Raw genomic sequence first — 22327 nt, 5'->3', positions numbered from 1 at the left:
GAGCTGGTGGTACGTGCTTTCAGGCTTTTGTGTCTTCTGCCTGATGGGAGGGGGGGAGAAGAGAGAATGTCCGGGGTGGGTGGGTCTTTGATTATGTTGGCTGCTTTTACCGAGGCAGCGAGAAGTGTAGACAGAGTCCATGGAGGGGAGGCTGGCTGATGGCTAAAGGTAAATGTTGCACAATTCATTTAGCCCACATAGAGGCAACTGCATTTCAAGTAGACCTTCAAAAATATAAATTCACAGTGACTTGAGGCTGGTGCAAGACTTGAGCTATAAGAAGACATCGGATAGTCTAGGGCTTCTTATTTCCCTGGAGTGTAGGAGGCTGAGGGGTGACCTTACAGAGGTTTATAAAAATTACGAGGGGCATAGATAAAGTGGAAAGTTACAGTCTTTTCCCCAGGGCAGGGGAGTCTGAAACTAGAGAGCATAAGTTTAAGATGAAAGGGAATGATTTAAAGGGGACCCGACGGGCAACTTTTCCACTCAGAGGGCAGTGGTGTACAGAACGAGCTGCCAGAGGATGTGGTGGAGACGGAAACATTCACAACATTTAATAGACATTTGGACAAGGTACATGGATAGGAAAGGTTTAGAGGGATAAGGGCCAAACACGGGCAAATGGGACTCAATCAGGTCCACAACTCGGTTGCGGGACGAATTGGGCCGAAGGGCCTGTTTCCATGCTGTGTGACTCTATGACTCTGTGGCCAGATTTCCTCTGGGCAGTTGAACAGTTCAGAGCATCTCAAGAAGGATTTCTTGGCCTTGGAGGGATTGCAGTACTGATCAACCAAGTTAGAGGGTGGTAAGTTGTTCATCGCTTCCTTGCATTCACCTAACTGTTTTGAGGTGACCAACTGAGCTATTCAAGATCATTAAACAATTTGATTGGGAGGATAGATGGAAACTTTTACCTTTTGGGAGTCCAGAACAAGAGGGGATAAATTAAAGACCAGTAATACCACAAAACACTTCACTCAATGGGGAGTGAAAATATGAATTCTCTCTCTCAGAAACTTTGCTGAGGTGGAGTTCAGCTTTGCTCTACCTGAACAGTGGATGACTTCTGAGGCCTTCCTGTTCTCACATCCTGAAATCCAGCGTCATCCGGACCCCTGCTTCATTAACTCATTGATTTCCATGTTCCGCATTTAGCTCTGCTGTCCTTTGCAACATGCTTGTGTTTTAACACCAGTTGCGACTTCAGTTAGACTACTGAGCAGTGCAGAGGATCTTGCAGTGCACTTTCCCAGATCCCTGAAGATAGCAAGTGGATTAGGTGGTGAGGAAGACATACAACATACTTGCCTTTCTTGGCAAAGGCATAGCATATAGAACATAGAATAGTACAACATGGAACAGACACTTTAGCCCATGATGTCTGTGCCAACCACGATGCCAATTTAAACTCATCCCATCTGCCTGCACATGGTCCATATCCGTCCATCCCCTGCATGTGCCTGTGCCTGTCTAAGTTAATCTTAAGCATTGATATTGTGTCTGCTTCCAACACCTCATCTGGCAGCATCTTCCAGGCACCTACTACGCTGCGTGAAAAAACGTACCCCACATCTCCCTTAAACTTTCCTCCTTTCACTTTAAAATTATGCCCTCTGGTATTCGACATTTCCACCCTGGTAAAAAAAAGTACATAGAGCATAGAACAGTACAGCACAGAACAGGCCCTTCGGCCCACAATGTTGTGCAACGTAGCTATTCCCTCCTACCTACAGAATGCCCATATCCCTCTATTTTCCTCTCATTTCTGTGCCCATGCCAAGACCCTCTTAAAAGCCCCCAATGAATTTGCCTCCACCACCCTATCAGGCAAAGCATTCAGGCATCCACACCTCTCTGAACCAAAAACGTACCCCTCACGTCTGTTCTGAACCTACCCCCCCTCACCTTAAATGCATGCCCTGTGGTATTGGATCGCTCAATAATGGGGAAAAGATATTGCTTGTCCACCCTATCTGTGCCCCTCATAATTTTATACACTTCCAACAGATCACCCCTCAGCCTCCGCCTCTCCAGAGAAAAGAGCCCAAGTTTGTCCAGCCTCTCCTGATAGCACATGCCCTCTAATCTAGGCAGTGTCCTGGTAAACCTCCTCTGTACCCTCTCTAAAGCCTCGACATCCTTCCTATAGTGAGTTGGCCAGAATTGCATGCATACTCTAAATGTGGCCTAACTGGAGTTCTATAGAGACTTCTTGACTCCTGTACTCAATACCTCGATTAATAAAAGCAAGCATTTCATAACCTTCTTAACTACCTGTCTACCTGTGTAAAAGTAGAAGGAGAACTATTTAAAAGATTATGAAGACCACAACTGGAGTACTGCTTGCAGTTGTGGTCACTACTTCCCCTCCATGCCTCCCTCCATGCACTCTGTCTACACTTCCCACTGCCTCGGTAAAGCAGCCAGCATAATCAAAGACCCCCCCACCCTGGACATTCCCTCTTCTCCCCCCCCATCGGGCAGAAGATACAAAAGCCTGAGAGCACTTACCACCAGGCTCAAGGACAGCTTCTGTCCCACTGTTATAAGTCTATTGAACGGACCCCTTGTATGCTAAGATGGACTCTTGGCCTCACAATCTATCTTGCCATGGCTCTTGCACCTTATTGTCTGCCTGCACTGCTCTTTCTCTGTAACTGTAACACTTTATTCTGCTTCTGTTATTGTTTTCCCTTGTACTACCTCAGTGCACTGATGTGATGAAATGATCTGTATGGATGGCATGCAAAACAAAGCTTTTCGCTGCACCTCGGTACATGTGACAATGATAAACCAATTACCAATTATCTCTGTGCTGCAGGAAGAATGTAATAGCACCAGAGAAGGTGCAGTGGAAATTTGCAAAACTGTGTCTTGGTCTGGAGAATGAGGGGAGACCTTCAAGACTGGGATTCTTTCTTCTGGAACAAAGGAGACCAAGGGGGGCATTTAAAGGAGACCAGACAGAGAGGTCAATAACTAGAGTACACCAATCCACGTTAATAGAGGGATTAGAGTGGAACTGTAGAGTCAAAAGCACAGAAGCAGGTCCTTCAGCCCACCAGGTGCACGCTGACCTTTTTTGGCCAACTGCACTCAACCCAGTTGTCCACAATGGTAAGCCCCTGGAGAGTGTTATAGGACAGAGGGACCTAGGGGTACAGGTACATGGTTCCCTAAAAGTGGCAACACAAATAGACAGGGTGGTGAAGAAGGCATTTGGCACGCTGGCCTTCATTGGTCAGGGCATTGAGTACAGGATTTAGGACATCATGTTGCAACTGTAGAAGACATTTGTGAGACGGCATTTGGAGTATTGTGTTCATCTCTGGTCTCCCGGCTATAGGTAGGATGTCATTAAACTGGAAAGGATGCAGGAAAGATTCAAACGGATACTACCAGGACTGGAGGGCTTGAATTATAAGGAGAGGCTGAATGAGCTGGCACTTTTTTCCATAGAGAATGGGGTGACCTAATAGAGGTTTATAAGACCATGAGGGGCATAGATAAGGTGAATGGCCACAGTCTTTTCCCCAGGGTGGGGGGGGGTCTAAAACTAGAGAGCATGGGATTAAGGTGGGAGGGGAAAGATTTAAAAGGGATCCGAGGGGAAACTTTCACTCACAGATGGTGGTGGGGATATGGAACAAGCTGGGAGAGGAAACTGTAGAGGCGGGTACAGTTACAACATTTAAAAGGTATTTAGACAGGTACATGGATAGGAAATGTTTTGAGGGCTATGGGCCAAACATGGGCAAATGAGAATGGCTCAGGTAGGCACCTTGGTTAGCATGGATGAGTTGGGCCGAAGGGCCTGTTTTTCTATGACTACATATCCTTCTATGCCCTGCCTATTTGTGTCCATTTAAATGCCTCTTAAACATAGTAATTGTATTTGATTCCACCACTTCCTCTGGCAGCGAGTTCCAGGTATCAACCACTCTCTGTGTAAGCAAAACTTACCCCTCAGATCCCTTCTAAAAATCTTTCTTCTCACCTTAAATCTATGCCCTCTTGTTGAGGTATTTTTTATGCACTCAAAGAGTAGTGGCTAACTCACCTGGAAGGCAGAAATTGCCAACACATTTATAGGTTGTCTGGATGATCAGTTGGAGTACCATAACCTACCTACCAACAGCTGAGAGTTAGGATTAGTTCAATACAAGAGGGCATGGCTTTAAAGTAATGGGTGGGAAGTTCAAGGGAGATATCAGAGGAAGGTTTTTTACCCAGAGAGTAGTTGGTGCATGGAATGCACTGCCTGGGGTGGTGGTGGAGGCAGGTACATTGGTCAAATTCAAGAGATTGCTAGATAAGCATATGGAGGAATTTAAAATAGAGGGATATGTGAGAGGAAGGGGTTAGATAGTCTTAGGTGAGGTTTAAAGGTCGGCACAACATTGTGGGCTGAAGGGCCTGTATTGTGCTGTCCTGTTCTATGTTCTATGTATGTTTCATTTTTGACCAGCCTGGGGCTAAAGGGTCAAATGACCTCGATCTCTACTATAAATTTATTCTCGGCTTACAAGGTCTCCCATTTGTCCGATGTTCCTTCTGTCTTTGAGCCAAAATAAATTAGTAAATTGGTTTATTATAGTCACCTTATTGCACTGCACTTTCTCTGTAGCTGTGACACTTTACTCTGTACTGTTGTTGTTTTCACCTGTTCTATCTCAATGCACTCTGTACTAACTCAGTGTAACTGCACTGTGTAATGAATTGACCTGTACGATCAGTATGCAAGACAAAGTTTTTCACCGTACCTCGGTACAAGTGACAATAATAAACCAATACCAATACAGTGAAAAACTTTGCCTTGCATACCATCCATCCAGATCATTTCATTATAACAGTGTATTAAAGTAGTACAAGGTAAAACAATAACAGAACACAGAATAAAATGTTACCATTACAGAGAAAGTGCAGTGTAGGTAGACAATAAGGTGTAAGTTCATAACGAGGTAGTGACTTGTAAACGAGCACACCCAGGTCCCTTTGAATAACAGTCAGGGCATTGAGTATAGAAGTTGGGATGTTATGTTGCTGGTAAGATTGGTGAGGCCACATTTGAAATATTGGTCACCCTCCTATTTAAGAAAGATGTAATTAAGCTGGAAAGAGTGCAGAGATTTACGAGGATGTTGTTGGGAGTCGAAGGACTAAGTTATGGAGAGAGGCTGAGCAGGTTGGGACTGCTTTCATTGGAATGTAGGAGAATGATGTGCAACACATGAACTTGGAAACAAAGATACAAGAAGGTATGAAACGTGGACAAGAGAGTGAGATATATTCAGAATTAAAGAGAAGCAACAGGCTTTGTATCCTTCTGCTATTTGTGATTCACCTCTACCGGCTCCTGTGGAGTCTTGAGTTTCCCAGTGCTTTGCTGGATACAATTTCCCTCTATATTTCCATCATGGGCCTGGTGTTCCCTGGTTGATGAAGATGTCACATTTTCCCAAGGACATTATTTTTTTCATTCCTCCTGGAATTCTTTTGCAGTGACAAGCTCAGAGTCGCCAGGCATGAGGATTACGTGAGTTTGACGTCTGGGATGTTGGTCTGCATGAAGATCTTGACACTGTGCCGCCCATCCCTCCAATAAATTTGGGGGATTTGGTGGAGGCAGTCTTGGTGGTATTTCTTCAGTGCTTTCTGGTAGTTACGGGATTAGCAAGATGACAGCTACGGAATCCATCATATGCTCCATCATAGTAGCCCACCTAGCCTCTCCAGGCTAACCAATGGGTATTACTGTCGAGCACATTGCCTCTTCAGTAGCTGTTCTATCATCAAGAGGCAACAGTAAGAGCGGGGCTGTGTGCAGAGTCCGACGAACTAGATTGTTCGTACAGAAAGCAGATATGGGTTCATTGGGCCTCCTCCTGAGTGGTAACGATCCTACGACACTAACAGACAGTTTCCCCAGCTAATCTGAAGCAGCAGCCACTCAATTCCCAAGACCAGACTGCGAGTCACTGTCAGGTGATGAACTCTCTTGGGATGATACCCTATGTCCTTCTGTTGTGGCTGGACCCCTAAATCCTTCCTCACAGCCCTGTGGTAACATCTTCACCATGCAGACTGCAGTGGTTTATGAAGAAGCCTCACCATTCACCTCTTCAATGAGGGACTGACAATAATTACCAGGTCTGTCAACAACAGCAACATTCTCAGAATGGATTGTTCTATTGATTGGCATTGTGTTTGGGACATTGAGTCAGAAAGTGATGTTGCTCGATGTACTGATGTGATGAAATGATCTGTATGGATGGCACTGTACCTCAGTACATGTGACAATAATAAACCAATTTACCGGCTGTATTAAACTTTGATTTGGTTGCATTGGAGTATCGTGTGGAATTCTGGTCGCCCCGTTACAGGAAGGATGTGGAGGAGGATTGGGAGAGGGTGCAGAAGACTCTGCACAAAAAATTTCCCGCAGACAGCACCCGAGGTCAGGATCGAACACGGGTTACTGGAGCTATGAGGCAGCAGCACGGCAAGCTGTGCCACCTTGCTGCCCATGCATATTCCTCCATTTGTGGCCATTAATATAAGATGGTTACTCAAAATTCCAGTGGGGAATTGAGGAGAAACTTCCTTCTGGTAGAATGATAAGAATGGGGAACTCAATCCCACGGAAATGTTGAGACAAACGGCATCGACTCCTTTAAGGGAAGCTGGATTGGGACATCGGGAATTGTGTGCAACTCTGGTCGCTGATTTACAGGAAGGATGTGCAGGCTTTGGAAAGGATCCAGAAGAGGTTTACCAGCATGCTGCCTGGAGTAGAGGGCATGTGCTATGACGAGAGGTTGGACAAACTTGGGTTGTTGGGTTGGGTTGGGTTGTTTTCTCTGGAGTGTCGGAGGCTAAGGGAAGACCTGATAGAAGTGCATATGAAGCATAGATAGTGTAGAGAGTCAGAATCTGTTTCCCAGGGTAGAAACGTCAAGTATTAGAGGACATGCGTTTAAGGTAAGAGGGAGTAAGTTTAAAGGAGATGTGCTGGGCAAGTTTTTTACACAGAGAGTGGTGGGTGCCTGGAATGTGCTGCCAGAATTAGTGGTGGAGGCAGATACAAACATGGCTTTTAAGGGCTGTTAGACATATGGATGTGCAGGGAATGGAGGGATACGGATCATGTGCAGGCAGAAGTGATTTAGTTTAATTTGGCATCGTGTTCTGCACAGACATCGTGGGCCGAAGGGTCTGTTCCTGTGCTGTACTGTTCCATGTTCTATAAGTTGCTTTAGGGTGTGAGACGACCCTGTCCTCTGTCTTTTTGCCTATCATTTCACTCAGTCCCATCCACACATTTCACCACCTTGGTCTAAAGTTAGTTCATAAATATCTCATCCACCATTTCGTATGTGACTGTGGAAGTTCAGTTGCTGCTGCCAATATTTGTGGATGTGATGCGTCTTCCCTCTGACTGCCGTGTGTTTGCCGGAGGACTAAAACTACGGCGATACAAGAGACCGCAATGTTTGCCACAGGCATGTCTGTTTTTTTGGAGCTTCCTCCAAGAAGAGTGAAGATGACCCTGTCTTTTCATCAGATTTACAGGCAACAGGGGAAGTGTAAATTCATTAGGAATATTGTTAAACCAAGAACACCACACAATCTGAGGTTCCCTTTGCAAAAAGAATCAGTCAGAATCCGATTTATTATCACTGACTTATATGACATGAAATTTGTTGTTTTGCAGCAGCAGTACAGTGCAAAGACATAAAATTACTGTAAATTACAAAAAAAATAAATAGTACAGAAAAAGGAATAACAAGGTAGTGTTCGTGGGTTCATGGACCATTCAGCAATTTGATGGCGGAGGGGAAGAAGCTGTTTCTGAATCGTTGAGTGTGGGCTTCAGGCTCCTGTACCTCCTCCCTGAGTAGTAGTAACGAGAAGAGGGCATGTCCCGGATGGTGAGTCTCCTTCGTGATGGATGCCGCCTTCTTGAGGCACTACCTCTTGAAGATGTCCTCGACGATGGAGAGGGTTGTGCCCGTGATGGAGCTGGCTGAGTCTACAACCCTCTGCAGCCTCCTGCGATCTTGTGCGTTAGAGCTTCCATACCAGGCGGTGATGCAACCAGTCAGAATGCCCTCCACCGTACACCTGTAGAAATTTGTAAGAGTCTTTGATGACGTACGGAATCTCCTCAAACTCCTGATGAAGTAGAGCTGCTTGTGTGCCCACTGAGCATATTCCAAATGTACTGTTGCCAACATGCCTTTCAATATAGCAGTGAAAATCTGCAGCTGATGGGGTCCCAGGTGAGACTGAAGGTGCATAGTGGGATGCTCCAGGAGACACAACAGACTGCAGATGTTGAAGTCAGGAGCAAGAACAAACTGCTGGAAGAACTCAGCAGGTCAAACAACATCTGTAGATGCAAAGGGATGCTCGATGTTTCACGCCAGTCCTGACGCAGGTCTCGACCTGAAACCTCAACCAGCCTCCACAGATGCCGACTGACCCGCTGAGTTCTTCCAGCAGTTCGTTTCTGCTGGTTGCCGAAGGCTTCCCACGCACGCTGCTGGGATAGTGGAAGTCCTGGCGCACGTGACAGATACCGTTTGTCTGACCCTGCGGACACTGTTGCTCGGTTTCTGTCATCTGTTTCATCCGGGTCTGCATCCACGTCTGTGACCAGTGCTGTCTGTCCCCCTCGTTCATGGACCTATCGACTCAGCTCTGTCATTGCCGAGCATTCCTTTACCCCAACACTGCCTGCTCTTCACCTGCCAGCCCCACACTCCCCCACTCCCCCCACCCCACCCCCCAGCTCTTCTTTTCCCCCTTGGTCACACCTGACCACTTTCATCTCTCTTGTGTCTCTGACGCCCCAGGCTCCTTATGCCTCTCCATCATCTCTCTCTTATATCTCTTTTTCTATCGGACCCTCACTCTTTCTATTTCTCCACCTCTTGCCACCTGCAGCCTGGTTTCCTGACTGGACATTTCCTCACTGTAAGTCACAGAACCGATTATCTTCCCTTCCGTCAGACACGCTGATATTTCCTGATCAATATGAAGCCTCATGATAACATAATTATACCAATCAATTTGCTTCCTGTTTCGGTTTTAATCTTTAAACAAGTCGTAAAGAGGGGAGAGGTGAAGTGGGAGGTTGAGGGGAGATTGGAGCTTTTAATGTTCTCTTATTAACATTAATAAAATCAGGTGACAGGCATGTAATTGAAAAGATCCCACAATGTGGACCTTGCAGGACAGAAAATCACATCAGTTTAACAGAACTGAAAAGATTTCACCAGCTGTAGATTTTATTGTGTCAGGAAACCATTCGCAAGCTGTTTGTTCGGTTGAGAAAGAAGGAAAAAGAAAAACTATGAAGCTAAAACAGCCCATGGGAATAAATTTTAGGTCGATTAGTACAGTTCCTAGCTGTCAAGGCTTGGAATTAATGGTGGTTTGATGACAGAATTTTTGACGCGTGAACAAAGAGGTGTAGGGGAGGAAGACATGATTCCTTAGAAGAATGGTAGTCCTCTAGCTTGGCCTCACTGTCTGTGCTGTCATCTGTCTGCCAATCTCCCTGTCCATGGTTGTTTAGAGATGTTTTTATCCTCTTTTCTTTCCCACAGACTTTGCCAGATCCGGACCAGTGCCTGGGTTCCAAGGTGACACGCTGCAGTTGGCCTTCATCGACTTGAGACAAGTAAGCCTTTGTTTTAAATGTGTGACTGAAGACCGCAGTGCCTGCAGATGCGATTGACGCTCGTCCATCCCCCCCCCCCACCCCCCCCCCCCCCCACCGCTAGCCGACTCCTTGGCGGGATCTTGCCCGTCATCGCTCGGAGTTTTTTGTTGGCTTTCGGGCCTTCAAGTAGAGGCCTGACCAGCCAGGTCGCTTTCTCTCTCTCTCTCTCTCTCTCTCTCTCTCTCTCTCTCTCTCTCTCTCTCTCTCTCTCTCTCTCTCTCTCTCTCCCCCTCTCCCCCTCTCTCTCTCTTTCTCTTTCTCTCTCACACACACTTTCTCTCTCTCTCTCTCTCCCCCTCTCCCCCTCTCTCTCTCTCCCTCTCTCTCTCTCTTTCTCTTTCTCTCTCACACACACTTTCTCTCTCTCTCTCTCTCTCTCCCCCCCCTCCCTCCCTCTCTCTTGCCTTCACCCCTCCCCACCACGACCACTGTTGTGACCCATGGGTTTGGCAGTGAGGCAGCAGGGAACTGTCAGAAGCGTCGACACTGAGCAGGTGTTTGGTGTGCGGGGAGAAACGATGCAGGCATCACCTGCTTGTCAGGCTTTTCTTTTTGTCGGAGAGATAATGTCCAGAGAGCGAGACAGAGGGAGGGAAGAGACTATGCATTCTGCCCACCACCCTTCCCCAAGCTTGCTGATAAAAGTGCTGTGTTATAAAGATGACCTTGCCCCACCTCTTACTACCAGTGCCATTGCAATGGCAGGTACCGGCGTGGTTCCTGCTCCTCACACCGCTCGCGGCTGCAAGGAGCAGCTCAATCTAGCGACATCCTGGGGCAGCCGTGGGCGTGCCACGAGCAGAGAAAGGGATCTCTTGTCCTGTGTCATCTTTTCAGTGAGAAGATAGATGGGGTTTTGTCAGGAACTGTGAATTTCTCAGCCGCCACTGACTTATGTTCTAAACCCATTTACTTCTCTGTTTTACTTCACGGGTGGCGATGTGGGAGGATCTCACACTCACTCATTAGCATCACCGTCTGTGTCTGATCCCTCTACTGGGGCTTAACTGCTGCTTTATATTTACATATATTATTAGATGTATATTTATTGAGCACAATCGTAATCTGTCGCACGGTTTCGGACCTTCCCGCTAAAGAGTTTGTTTGCTGACTTCAGTAGTTAGTTGTGACACACAAGGTTCTGGTATTAAATCTCGCTTAAATTCCTGAGCTCGAGCTTTGCAAGACTGCGCTATCTCCTACACGGGTGGCCAGGTGTGGACAGCAACTGTGCAGGCAATTTGGCTAATGGGGCTTTCGTTGGCTGCGGTAACGAAAGGTGCAAGTCAAGTCGAGTTTATTGTCACGTGCACAAGTACGATGAGGTACAGGTACAATGAAAAACTTGCTTGCAGCAGCATCACAGACGCGTAGATTCAGACAACACACAGGCCATAAATTATACAAGACAGTGAAGAAAAGGTGTGCAAAACAAGATATTAGTGCAAAAAACACACCATGGTTGTGCAAGAGGTGGTTCGTAGTGTTCCATCGCTGAGGTGGGGTTAAGCTTGTGCAGGTCAGTTCAGGAACCTGATGGTTGTAGGAAAGTAGCTGTCCCTGAACCTGGTGGTGTGGGACTTCAGGCTTCTGTACCTCCTGCCTGATGGTAGCAGCGAGAAGATGGCATGGCTCAGATGGTGGAGATCCTTGATAATAGATGCTACCTTCTTGAGGCAGCGCCTCTTGTAGCTGCTGTCAATGGTGGAGAGGGCTGTGCCTGTGATAGAACGGGCTGTGTCCACTACTCTCTGCAGCCTCTTGCATTCCTGCAAAAGAATAGCCCACTTAACTAAGCACTGTTTTAATAGCTACATCCTTTTATGATTCTTGCATTTTCTCCACGTCCTTTAAAGTTCTTGTTTCCCAAGTAAATGTTCCCTTTTATCTACCTTTATGGACTTTACATAAATGTTTTGCAGAATCCATTCTAGGATTCAGCCCTCCTTGTTATTATTCCTTTCTCTTGGGATATCTGTGGCCTTCCATCAGTTCTCAGGATCCCTCCTGTAAACAGCGGTGTGCAGCTCCTGCCTTGCTGGACAACTGCACAGCAAGTCACTGCATGAATCACTTCAGCAAGTCACTTCACAAGAATGATCCCAGGAATGAAAGGCTTGACATATGAGGAGCATTTGATGGCTCTGGGCCTGTACTCGATGGAGTTCAGAAGGACAAGGGGAGGTTCTCATTGAAACCTGCTGGATACTGAAAAGGCCTGGATGGAGTGGATGTGGAGAGCGTGTTTCCATCAGTAGGAGAGTCCAGGATCCAAGGGCACAGCCTCAGAATGAAGGGACTTGCCTTTAAAACTGAGATGACAGGAATTTTTTCTGCCAGAGGGTGGTGAATCTGTGGAATTTGTTGCCACAGAGGGCTGTGGAGGCCAAGTCATTGGGTGTATTTAAGGCAGAAATTAAGGGGAAGGGGAAGGGGGAAGACAGAAGACAGGGTTGAAAAAAATTATAAGCCATGATTGAATGGCTAGGCAGACTCGATGGGCCAAATGGCCTAATTCTGCTCTTATATCTTATGATCTTATGATAACAGCAATCGTGGGAAGCCTCATAAGTGTGCCTCCAAGGCACGCACTTGGGCTTACATCATTGTCCTGGTCAGATAGTGGCTGCAGTGTGTACCATCTAGAAAACACACTGCAGTTACTTGCTCGGGACACTGCGACGCACTCCCTGCCCTGCAACTTCCAACACCAAGAAGGTCACGGGCAGCAGACGCATGGGAACACCACCAGCTGCAGGTTCTCCTTCAAGCTGCACACCACCCTGACTTGGAAATATATGGTCCTTCATTGCCGGTGGGTCTAAATCTTGGAACTCCCTCCCCAGTAGAACAGTGGGAGCACCTTCACTGGAAGGATTTGGGACTGGCTCGGTTAGGCTACTCGGTCGGCAAGGACAAGTTGGGCCGAAGGGCCTGTTTCCATGCTCTGTGGCTCTATGACCATGACTTTCCCAAAAGCAGTTGAGCATGGGCAATAAACCTGGCCTTGCTTGTGATCCCCAGATCATAATATAAAGAAAATCATAGGAATGCTTTCACCATTCAGACGGCAACAGTCCTATAAGAAAATCTTCACAAGGAATTGGGAAGAGCTTCATAAAACTCTGGTTAGGCCGCATCTGGAGTATTGTGTTTATTTCTGGTCGCCCCATTATAGGAAGGAGGTGGAGGCTCTGGAGAGGGTGCAGAAGAGGTTCGCCAGGATGCTGCCTGGCTTAGAGGGTGTTAGCTACAAGGAGAGGTTGGACAAACTTGGGTTGTTTTCTCTGGAGCGGCAGAGGCTGAGGGGAGACCTGATAGAAGTTTATGAGAGGCAGTAGATAGAGTAGACAGCTGACATCTTTTTCCCAGGATTGAACTGTCTAATACCAGAGAGCATGCATTTAAGGTGAGAGGGGGAAAGTTCAAAGGAGATGTGCGGGGCAAGTTTTTTACACAGAGTGGTGGGTGCCTGGAATGTGCTGCCAGGAGTGGTGGTGGATGCAGATATGGTAGAGGTGTTTAAGAGGCTTTTAGACAGGCACATGGATGTGCAGAGAATGGGGGGATATGAACATTGTGTAGGCAGAAGGGATTAGGTGTCATCAGTTTAATTAGTTTGGCACAAAGGGCCCGTTCCTGTGCTGTACTGTTCTATGTTCTTTGTTATTTGCTGTTCCTCAAGGGCAGTTAGCCAGTGGCGCAAGATGTCAGCCTTGCCAATATCACCCGCGGTCCTTGGAATAACATCAGTGGGAGGTAGATTGCCTTTGAAGGGGTCCTGGCTGGTTCAAATGACTCCTGCATTAACTCAGGACAAATCTTTTGCTTTTGCTCTCTGTGGCTCAGTGGTGACCTCTCATCTCAGACTCGAAGATAGCAGGTTCAAATCCTTCTCTAGGGTTAATAAACTAGGCTGATAAGGCAGAACTGGGGAAACTTGCATCTTCCAAACACGGCATTAAACCTGAGCTCCTCTGTCCTCTCTCGGGTGAAAGTAAAAGTTCCCACAAAACAATTCCTGGTCATTTTCTGCAGTATCCTGGGCAAATATTTATCTCTCAAGCAATGATTTTAAAAAAACGTTACCGCGTTGCTGTGCTTTGGGATCTTGCTGTGCTGAGAAGCAGTCGTCTCGTTTCCTACATTACAACAGCGACTACATTTCAAAGGATACTCCGTTGGCTGTGAAGCACTCAAGGATGTCCTGGACTGTGAAAGGCACTATAGAAATGCAAATTCTTCCTTCCTGCTTTCACGAATCAACATTTTGAGCTTTCATCAACTCTGCAGCTCTCTGGATGAATGACTTGGAGCAGGGAGTGGTAGTAAAGGGGTGGGACACAGATAGTTTGTCAGAGAGATATCTGTAGGAGTGTTACTTTACTGCAAGCCCAGCGACTTGCTTTTGAAAATTGCAGGATAATATTTACAATAAAACACTAGTTTGGGGATGCTTAAGGAGCTTTAAACTGGCTGGGCTCTTGCAGCTGTTGTATAATGAAGTGTTGATCTGATTCACTTACATCAATGGTAACAAATCAATGGCTGGGTAGGTGACACCTCTGAACTGTTTAAGCCACTCTGCAACCATTGGCTTTGTGACCTGCACATAAAGTAAAAGTTTTACTGTGGAGCACTCTCTTCTTTGCCCCTACTGAACAGTAATGAGTGAAATGTAACTATCCCTAGGCACCTCATCCTTCATTTGGGAAGCTCGATCATGAATGGAGGTTAAAGAAATTCGGCATGTCCCCTTTGACCCTCATCAACTTTTATCAATGCACCATAGAAAGCATCCTATCTGGAAGCATCACGGCTTGGTACGGCAACTGCTCTGCCCATGACTGCAAGAAACTGCAGAGAGTTGTGGACACAGCCCAGCGCATCATGGAAACCAGCCTCCCCTCCATGGACTAAAGAAACAAAGGACTGCAGATGCTGGAATCTAGGTGAAAAACGCTATGCTGCTGGAGGAACTCAGCAGGCCAGGCAGCATCCGTAGAGAAAAGCAGGGTCCTGAAGAAGGGTCCTGACCCGAAACATTGACCGCCTACTTTTCTCTACTGATGCTGTCTGGCCTGCTGAGTTCCTCCAGCATCATCGTGTTTTTCATCCCCTCCATGGACTCTACACTTCTCGCTGCCTCGGTAAAGCAACCGACATAATCAAAGACCCCACCCACCCCGGACATTCTCTCTTCTCCTCCCTCCTATTGGGCAGAAGATACAAAAGCCTGAAAGCACGTACCACCAGGCTCAAGGACAGCTTCTATCCCACTGTCATAAGACTATTGAACGGTCCCCTAGTACGATAAGACAGACTCTTGACCTCACAATCTACCTCATTATGACCTTGTACCTTATTGTCCAACTGCACTGCACTTTTTCTGAAGCTGTTACACTTTATTCTGCATTCTGCATTGTTTTCCCCTGTACTACCTCAGTGCACTGTGTAATGAATTGACCTGTATGAACGGTATGCAAGTTTACCTTGGTACATTGTACAATAAACCAATTCCAATGTCACAGAGACAGCCTCACCCCTGCCCTCACCGAAACTCCTTTCAGCGCAAAAGGCTAAGAGGTTTAGAAACATTAAAAGTTTAGAGGGATATGGGCCAAACGTAGACAAATGGGGCTAGTTTAGATAGGAATCTTGATTGGCATGGACCAGTTGGGCTGAAGAGCCTATTTCCATGCTCTATGACTCTGTGGGAGCTTGACTAGAGATGATCCAAAGGTAAGATGGAGGGGATGGAGAGAGAAACTGCTTAAGGTTTGGTAACTAAAAATTAAGGCAATGGGAGAAAGGTATATAAGAAACACAGGAGTGGGCAATTTAGCCCTCGTGCCTCTCAACAAGATCATGGCTGACACCAGAGACTGCAGGTGTTGGAAACTGGAGCAAGTGGGCTGTTTTCCCTGGAGCGGTGGAGGCTGAGGGGAGATCTGATAGAGGTTTATAAGATTATGAGAGGCATAGATAGAGTAGACAGTGTCTTTTTCCCAGGGTTGAAGTATCTAATACCAGAGGGCATGCATTTAGGGTGAGAGGGGGTAAGTTCAAAGGAGATGTGCGGGGCAAGTTTTTTACACAGAGAGCGGTGGGTACCTGGAATGTGCTGCCAGGGGTGGTGGTGGAGGCAGATATGATAGATGCATTCAAGAGGCTCTTAGATCGCCTGATGAATGTGCAGGAAATGGAAGGATATGGACAGTGTGTAGGCAGAAGAGATTAGTTCAGTTGGGCGTTTGATTACTAATTTAATTAGTTCGACACAACATCGTGGGCCAAAGGGCCTGTTCCTGTGCTCTACTGTTCCATGTTATAGTACACCACAGGAACAGGCCCTTCGGCCCACGATGTCTATGCTGACCATGATTCCAAATTAAACGAATCAGGGGAACGAAGGATGACAGTAAACACTGGCCTTGCTGGTGACATCCACATCCTGTTAACAAATATTTAAAATAAAATCAGTGCAATCACTGCACAACCTATTGGGAAGGGTTACTGAACTTGGAGAAAGGGAGATGCTACTTCTCCCTTGGCCTAGGCAGGGTAATATTTGTTTTGGCTCCTGGTACCAGGCTCTGGAGAAGAGGAAGAAAATAATTTATACCTAACAGAAAAAAAGGCTCTGAAGATGTTTCTTTCGGCCTTTTGCTTTTTTTTTGGAAAAAAGTCTGATGCCCAGAGTTTCGGCTGTCTTTGTCAAAGGCCTAAGGATGAAGGCAAGCCTTGTCGAGACATCACGCAGAGACAAGTCTGCTCGTCAGCCTCTCCACCTCCGCCCAGCAGTGACAGGCTGATTAATGAGCTTCTAATTCCACTGCTTGTAGAGGTAGCCTAGACACCAGGATCCCAAATAATGGACACATCACTCTTGCCTTTACAGCACTCCTCAGGAGCTACCCAATCCTTTTAGACAAGCATGCATTTCATAGACACGCATATGCAAGCAAACACACTTAGGCATACACACACCAAGAAACATGCACACCAAGCACTTTATTTATTTGGTCCTGGGCAGCTTTATGTTTTAAAAGCAGTGAGAACTTTTTCTCGACCATGTATTCTACACTCCTGTAGCTTGATATCTTTCAGCAGCACAATCCCTCAACATCACCTCCATTCTTAGCCTGACACTGCCCAGATTTGTTTAGTAAAGCAAAACTATTTCCAGCAGGTAGCTCTTGAAACAAAAATCAAACTGTGGAAAGGTTTGAGATCATCAAGAAAGACATTTTTTTTAGCGAAATGGTGTTGGGATCCAAGAGGTTCATGAGGCATGAATCATTAAAAACAAGTGAACAGCTACCAATTTAATCCATGAAACAGTGGTCTTCAGATTAAGGAGAAGAAGAGGGGGTTATGCTTTGTTATTGCATTGCCACTTTGGGAATGACCCCATGTTTTAAACAATTTGGATGAGAATGTACAAGGCATGGTTAGTAAGTTTGCAAATGATACTAAAATAAGTGGTGTCATAGGCAGTGAAGAAGGTTATATAAAGTTACAGGGGGATCTTGGTCAGCTATGTAAGTGGGCCAAGGATTGCCAAAGAGCATTCAATCCAGATAAGTGTGAGGTGTTGCATTTTGGAAAGTCAAACCAGGGTAGGACTTTCACAGTGAACAGTGGGGCATTGGGGAGTGTTGTAAAGCAGAGGACCCTGGGAGTAACAAGTACATATTCCCTGAAAGTTGTCACAGATAGACAGGGTGAAGAAGGTGTTTGGCATGTTGGCCTTCATCAGTAACAGGATTGAGTATAAGAACATAAGAACACGAGAAATAGATAAGATAAGACATCTTTACTAGTCACATATACATCGAAACACACAGTGAAATGCATCTTTTGTGTAGAGTGTTCTGGGCGCAGCCCGCAAGTGTCACCACGCTTCCAGCGCCAACATAGCATGCCCACAACTTCCTAACCCGTATGCCTTTGGAATGTGGGAGGAAACCGGAGCATCCGGAGGAAACCCACGCAGACATGGGGAGGACGTACAAACTCCTTACAGTGGCCGGAATTGAACCCGGGTCGCTGGCGCTGTAATAGTGTTACACTAACTACTACACTAGGCCATCTGACCAGTCGAGACTGCTCTGCCGTTCAATAAGGTCACGGCTGATCTGGCCGTGGACTCAGATCCACCTACCTGCCTTTTCCCCATAACCCTTAATTCCCCTACTATGCAAAAATCTAAGTATATCTGAGTATAGAAGTTGGGACGTTATATTGCAGTTGTACAATACGTTGGTGCGGCCACACCTGAAGTATCGTGTAGAGTCTTGGACTGGTACATGGATAGGAAAGGTTCAGAGGGACATGGACCAAACATGGGCAAATAGCACTAGCTTAGATGGGAATCTTGGTTGGCATGGACCAGTTGGGGCAAAGGGCCTGTTTCTGTGCTGCATTACTCTACAACTCCATAACTGTTCAGCTTTGGGCACCACACCTACAGTTTTGGGCCTGAAAAATGTACACTGCGAATTCACCTGAGCTTAACAGGTTATGTCATACAGGTGGTTACATAAACCTCCTTGAATATAGAATAGAAGACTGAGGAATGATCTAACTGAGGTGTTCAAAGATAATGGGATTGAATAGACAGAAACAATTTCCTCTGGTGGGTAATCCGGGACAAAAGAGGCTCTATCTTCTTTTCTATAATATGGAGCAGAGAAGTGTGTACACTAGGGTGAGGTCTAACCAGTGTAAGTCTGCTAACTGGGATGAGACAGATCTGACAGCAGCAGAATTGTGCTCCAGCACAACCTGTAAACTTGTGGCCCCACATGTCCCTCACCCCGTCTTTGGATTGGAATTGGTTTATTATTGTCACATGTACCGAGGTACAGTGAAAAACTTGTCTTGCATACTGTTCATACAGATCATTTTATTACACAGTGCATTGAGATAGTATAAGGTAAAACAATACAGAATGCAGAATAAACAGAACAACAGCGACAGAGGAAGTGCAGTGCAGGTAGACAATAAGGTGCAAGGTCATAACATGGTAGGTTGTGAGGTCGAGAGTCCACCTAATTGTACTAGGGAACAGTTCAATAGTCTTATAACAGCGGATAGAAGCTGTCCTTGAGCCTGGTGGTACGTGCTTTCAGGCTTTTGTGTCTTCTGCCCAATGGGAGGGGGGAGAAGAGAGAATGTCTGGGGTGGGTGGGGTCTTTGATTATGCTGGTGCTTTACTGAGAGTGAGAAGTGTAGAGAGAGTCCATGGAGGGGAGGCTGGTTTCCGTGATGTGCTGAGCTGTGTCCACAACTCTCTGCAGTTTCTTCTGGTCTCGGGCAGAGCAGTTGCCGTACCAAGCCATGATGCATCCAAATAGGATGCTATCTATGGTGCATCAATAAAAATTGGTGAGGGTCAAAGGGGTCATGCCAAATTTCTTTCCTACCAAGTCAAGTCGAGTTTATTGTCATGTGCACAAGTACGGTGAGGTACAGGTACAATAAAAAACTTTCTTGCAGCAGCATCACAGGCACATAGGTACAGACAACACACAGAATATAAATTATACATAAATTATACCAGACAGTGAAGACAAAAACAACTGTGCAAAACAAGACATTAATACAGAAACACAATTAGAGACAAGTCCACGGCAGTGCAAGAGGTGGTCTGTAGTGTCCCATTGCTGAGGTAGGGTTAGGGTTGTGCAGGTCAGTTCAAGATCCAGATGGTTGTAGGAAAGTAGCTGTTCCTGAAGCTGGTGATGTGGGACTACCTCCTGCCTGATGGTAGCAGCGAGAAGACAGCAAGACCCAGATGGTGGGGATCTTTGATGATAGATGCTGCCTTCTTGAGGCAGCACCTCCTGTAGATGCTGTCAGTGGTGGGAAGGGCTGTGGCCGCGATGGACCAGGCTGCGCCCACCACTCTCTGTAACCTTTTGTGTACCAAGTCAGGAGAACTGAAGATGAACTGTGAGCAGCACCAGGCTTATCAAAAAAACCCGATGCCAGCTTTGCTGAACCAACAGCAGAGGATACACTGCAGAAGCAGCATGCGATAGACAGAGATACATAATCCGACAATCAACCAATCCATCTCGGCTTCCTCACGAGGCCACCACCTTCACAGAACCAAGCTGCATCCAATTTGATTCACACCACGTGATATCGAGGAATGATTGAGTGCACAGGATAGAGGAAAGGCTACGAAACCAGACAACATCTGTCTACCTTGACAAAGGCATGTGTTTCAGAACTACCTGCACCAGTAGCTAAGCATTTCTAATACAGCTACTTCAATAGCATCCGCGTGCTAAGGGGCTGGGATGCACAGCCGGGGGGTTCATTTGTATTGTTTGAAAGGGGGTGCTGGATAAGTCTCTAAAGGGAAGGAGTTTGCAGGGCTCCAGAGAAAAGGCAGGAGAGTGGGTCTAGTGGGAGTACTCATACACACAGCTGGGTCCGTTGCCTGTTTCCACGCTGAAACCACTTTGTCATTTTGTGATACTCGACAAATTGGAAAGTTATGCAGGTGTTTCTGGTCCACGAAAAGCAGAACAGATCCCATTCAGCCATTTACCTCCCCATCTGTCGATCATATTACATCTTCAGCAACATAATCAAAGACCCCACCCACCCTGGACATTCTCTCTTCTCCCCCCCTCCCATCGGGCAGAAGGTACAAAAGCCTGAAAGCACGTACCACCAGGCTCAAGGACAGCTTCTATGCCGCTGTTGTAAGACGATTGAACAGTCCCCTTGTACGATAAGATGGACTCCTGACCTCACAATCTACCATATTATGACCTTGTACCTTATTGTCTGCCTGCACTGCACTTTCTCTGTTACACTTTATTCTGCATTCTGTTATTGTTTTCCCTTGTACTGCCTCAATGCACTGATGTGATGAAATGATCTGTATGGATGACATGCAAAACAAAGTTTTTCACTGTGCCTTGGTATGTGACAATAATAAACCAATTTACCAATTTACCAAAGCAATGGAAGATGTCTTCAAGAGCAGCAGTTACCAACAACCTTCTAACCATTGGATGTAGCTTCCCCACACTCTGCAGTGGACCAACCCAGCTCTCCCTTTCCTGGTGTGTTTCCATGGAAGAGGGGAAGAAGTTAAAAGGCAGTCTCCAAATGTTTTGTACAGAACTGCATTGCGCATTCTGATGGAGAATTGTATGGCAGGTTGTTGTGTAACTAGAAAGCATGAAGCTGATGCTTCCTTTATCACAAGAGAGTCCAAGTGCAGGCAGAAATTGTCTAACCCTTCAGCCCACAGTATGGCTGAGAGCCAACAGTGGGTAGCATTCTAGTTGCTGCATCGAAGGACTTGAGGCTTGCATGAGACTGGGAGGTGATCTTATAATGTATAAAATCATGAAGGGCATTGATAGGGTGAATTCACTCAGTCTTTTTCCCTGGGTTGGGGAAGCAAGAACTAGAGGGCATAAGATTAAGATGAGAGGGGAGAGATTTAATAGGAGCTTGAGGGACAACCTTTTTACACAAAGATAAGATCAGATTTCTTTATTAGTCACATGTACATCGAAACACACAATGAAATGCATCGTTTGCGTAGTGTTCTGGGGACAGCCCGCAAGTGTCGCCCGGCTTCCAGTGCCAACATAGCACGCCCACAACTTCCTAACCCGTACGTCTTTGGAACGTGGGAGGAAACCGGAGCACCTGGAGGAAACCCATGCAGACACAGGGAGAATGTACAAACTTCTTACAGACAGCGGCCGGAATTGAACCTGGGTCGCTGGCGCTGTAATAGTGTTATGCTAACCGTTACACTACCGTGGTGGTTTGTATGTGGAATGAGCTGGCAGATGAAGTGGTTGAGGCAGCTACAATAACTCCTTTAAAAGACAGTTGGTACATGGATTGGAAAGGTTTAGAAGGTTATGGGTCAAATGCTGGCAAATGGGACTAACTTGGATGGGGCATCTTGGTCGGCATGGACCAGTTGGGCTGAAGAGCCTGTTTCTGTGCTGTATGACTCTGTCAAAGGTGGTGAACTAAATGATTCTGGAGCGCTGAGCACAAATCCAAGCTATGCAGTATCTAAGTTGGCATACATCAGGTGAGACATTACAACCAGGCGCATGTTGATTATTTCAGATTGGTTTTGAAGATCCCAAGGCGTAATTTGTTAACGAGCAATGTTTCTTCAAGGGTGGCACATGAAAGATGTGCTGGCCCTGGAGAGGATCCAGAGGAGATTCACAAGAATGATCCCAGGAATGAAAGGCTTAACATATGAGGAGCATTTGATGTCTCTGGGCCTGTACTCGATGGAGTTCATAAGGATGAGGGGGGATCTCATCGAAACCTACCGCATACTGAAAGGCTTGGATAGGGTGGACGTGGAGAGGATGTTTCCATTAGTAGGGGAGTCTAGGATCCAAGGACACAGCCTCAGAATAAAGGGACGTCCCTTTAAAACTGAGATAAGGAGGAATTTCCTCAGCCAGAAGGTGGTGAACCTGTGGAATCTGTTGCCACAGAGGGCTGTGGAGACCAAGTCATTGGGTGTATTTAAGGCAGAGACTGATAGGTTTTTGATTGGTGAGGGGGTTAAGAGTT

General features: G+C 46.4%; 1 protein-coding gene across 3 annotated transcripts in view; it reads left to right on the top strand.

Annotated features, from left to right (window-relative positions):
* Positions 1-22327, top strand: part of exoc6b (exocyst complex component 6B) — a 742224-nt gene that overhangs the window by 580235 nt on the left and 139662 nt on the right. For all 3 annotated transcript variants that reach the window (XM_052038528.1, XM_052038519.1, XM_052038535.1), the window contains one exon: positions 9621-9694. In XM_052038528.1, coding sequence (XP_051894488.1) covers positions 9621-9694 — 74 coding nt within the window. The remainder of the gene's footprint in view (positions 1-9620; positions 9695-22327) is intronic.

Source organism: Pristis pectinata, chromosome 2 (genome assembly GCF_009764475.1).
Source record: "Pristis pectinata isolate sPriPec2 chromosome 2, sPriPec2.1.pri, whole genome shotgun sequence".
In the NCBI taxonomy this organism is placed as follows: domain Eukaryota; kingdom Metazoa; phylum Chordata; class Chondrichthyes; order Rhinopristiformes; family Pristidae; genus Pristis; species Pristis pectinata.
The sequence above is the reverse complement of the archived record's forward strand: the minus strand, read 5'-3'. Positions and strand labels throughout refer to the sequence as shown.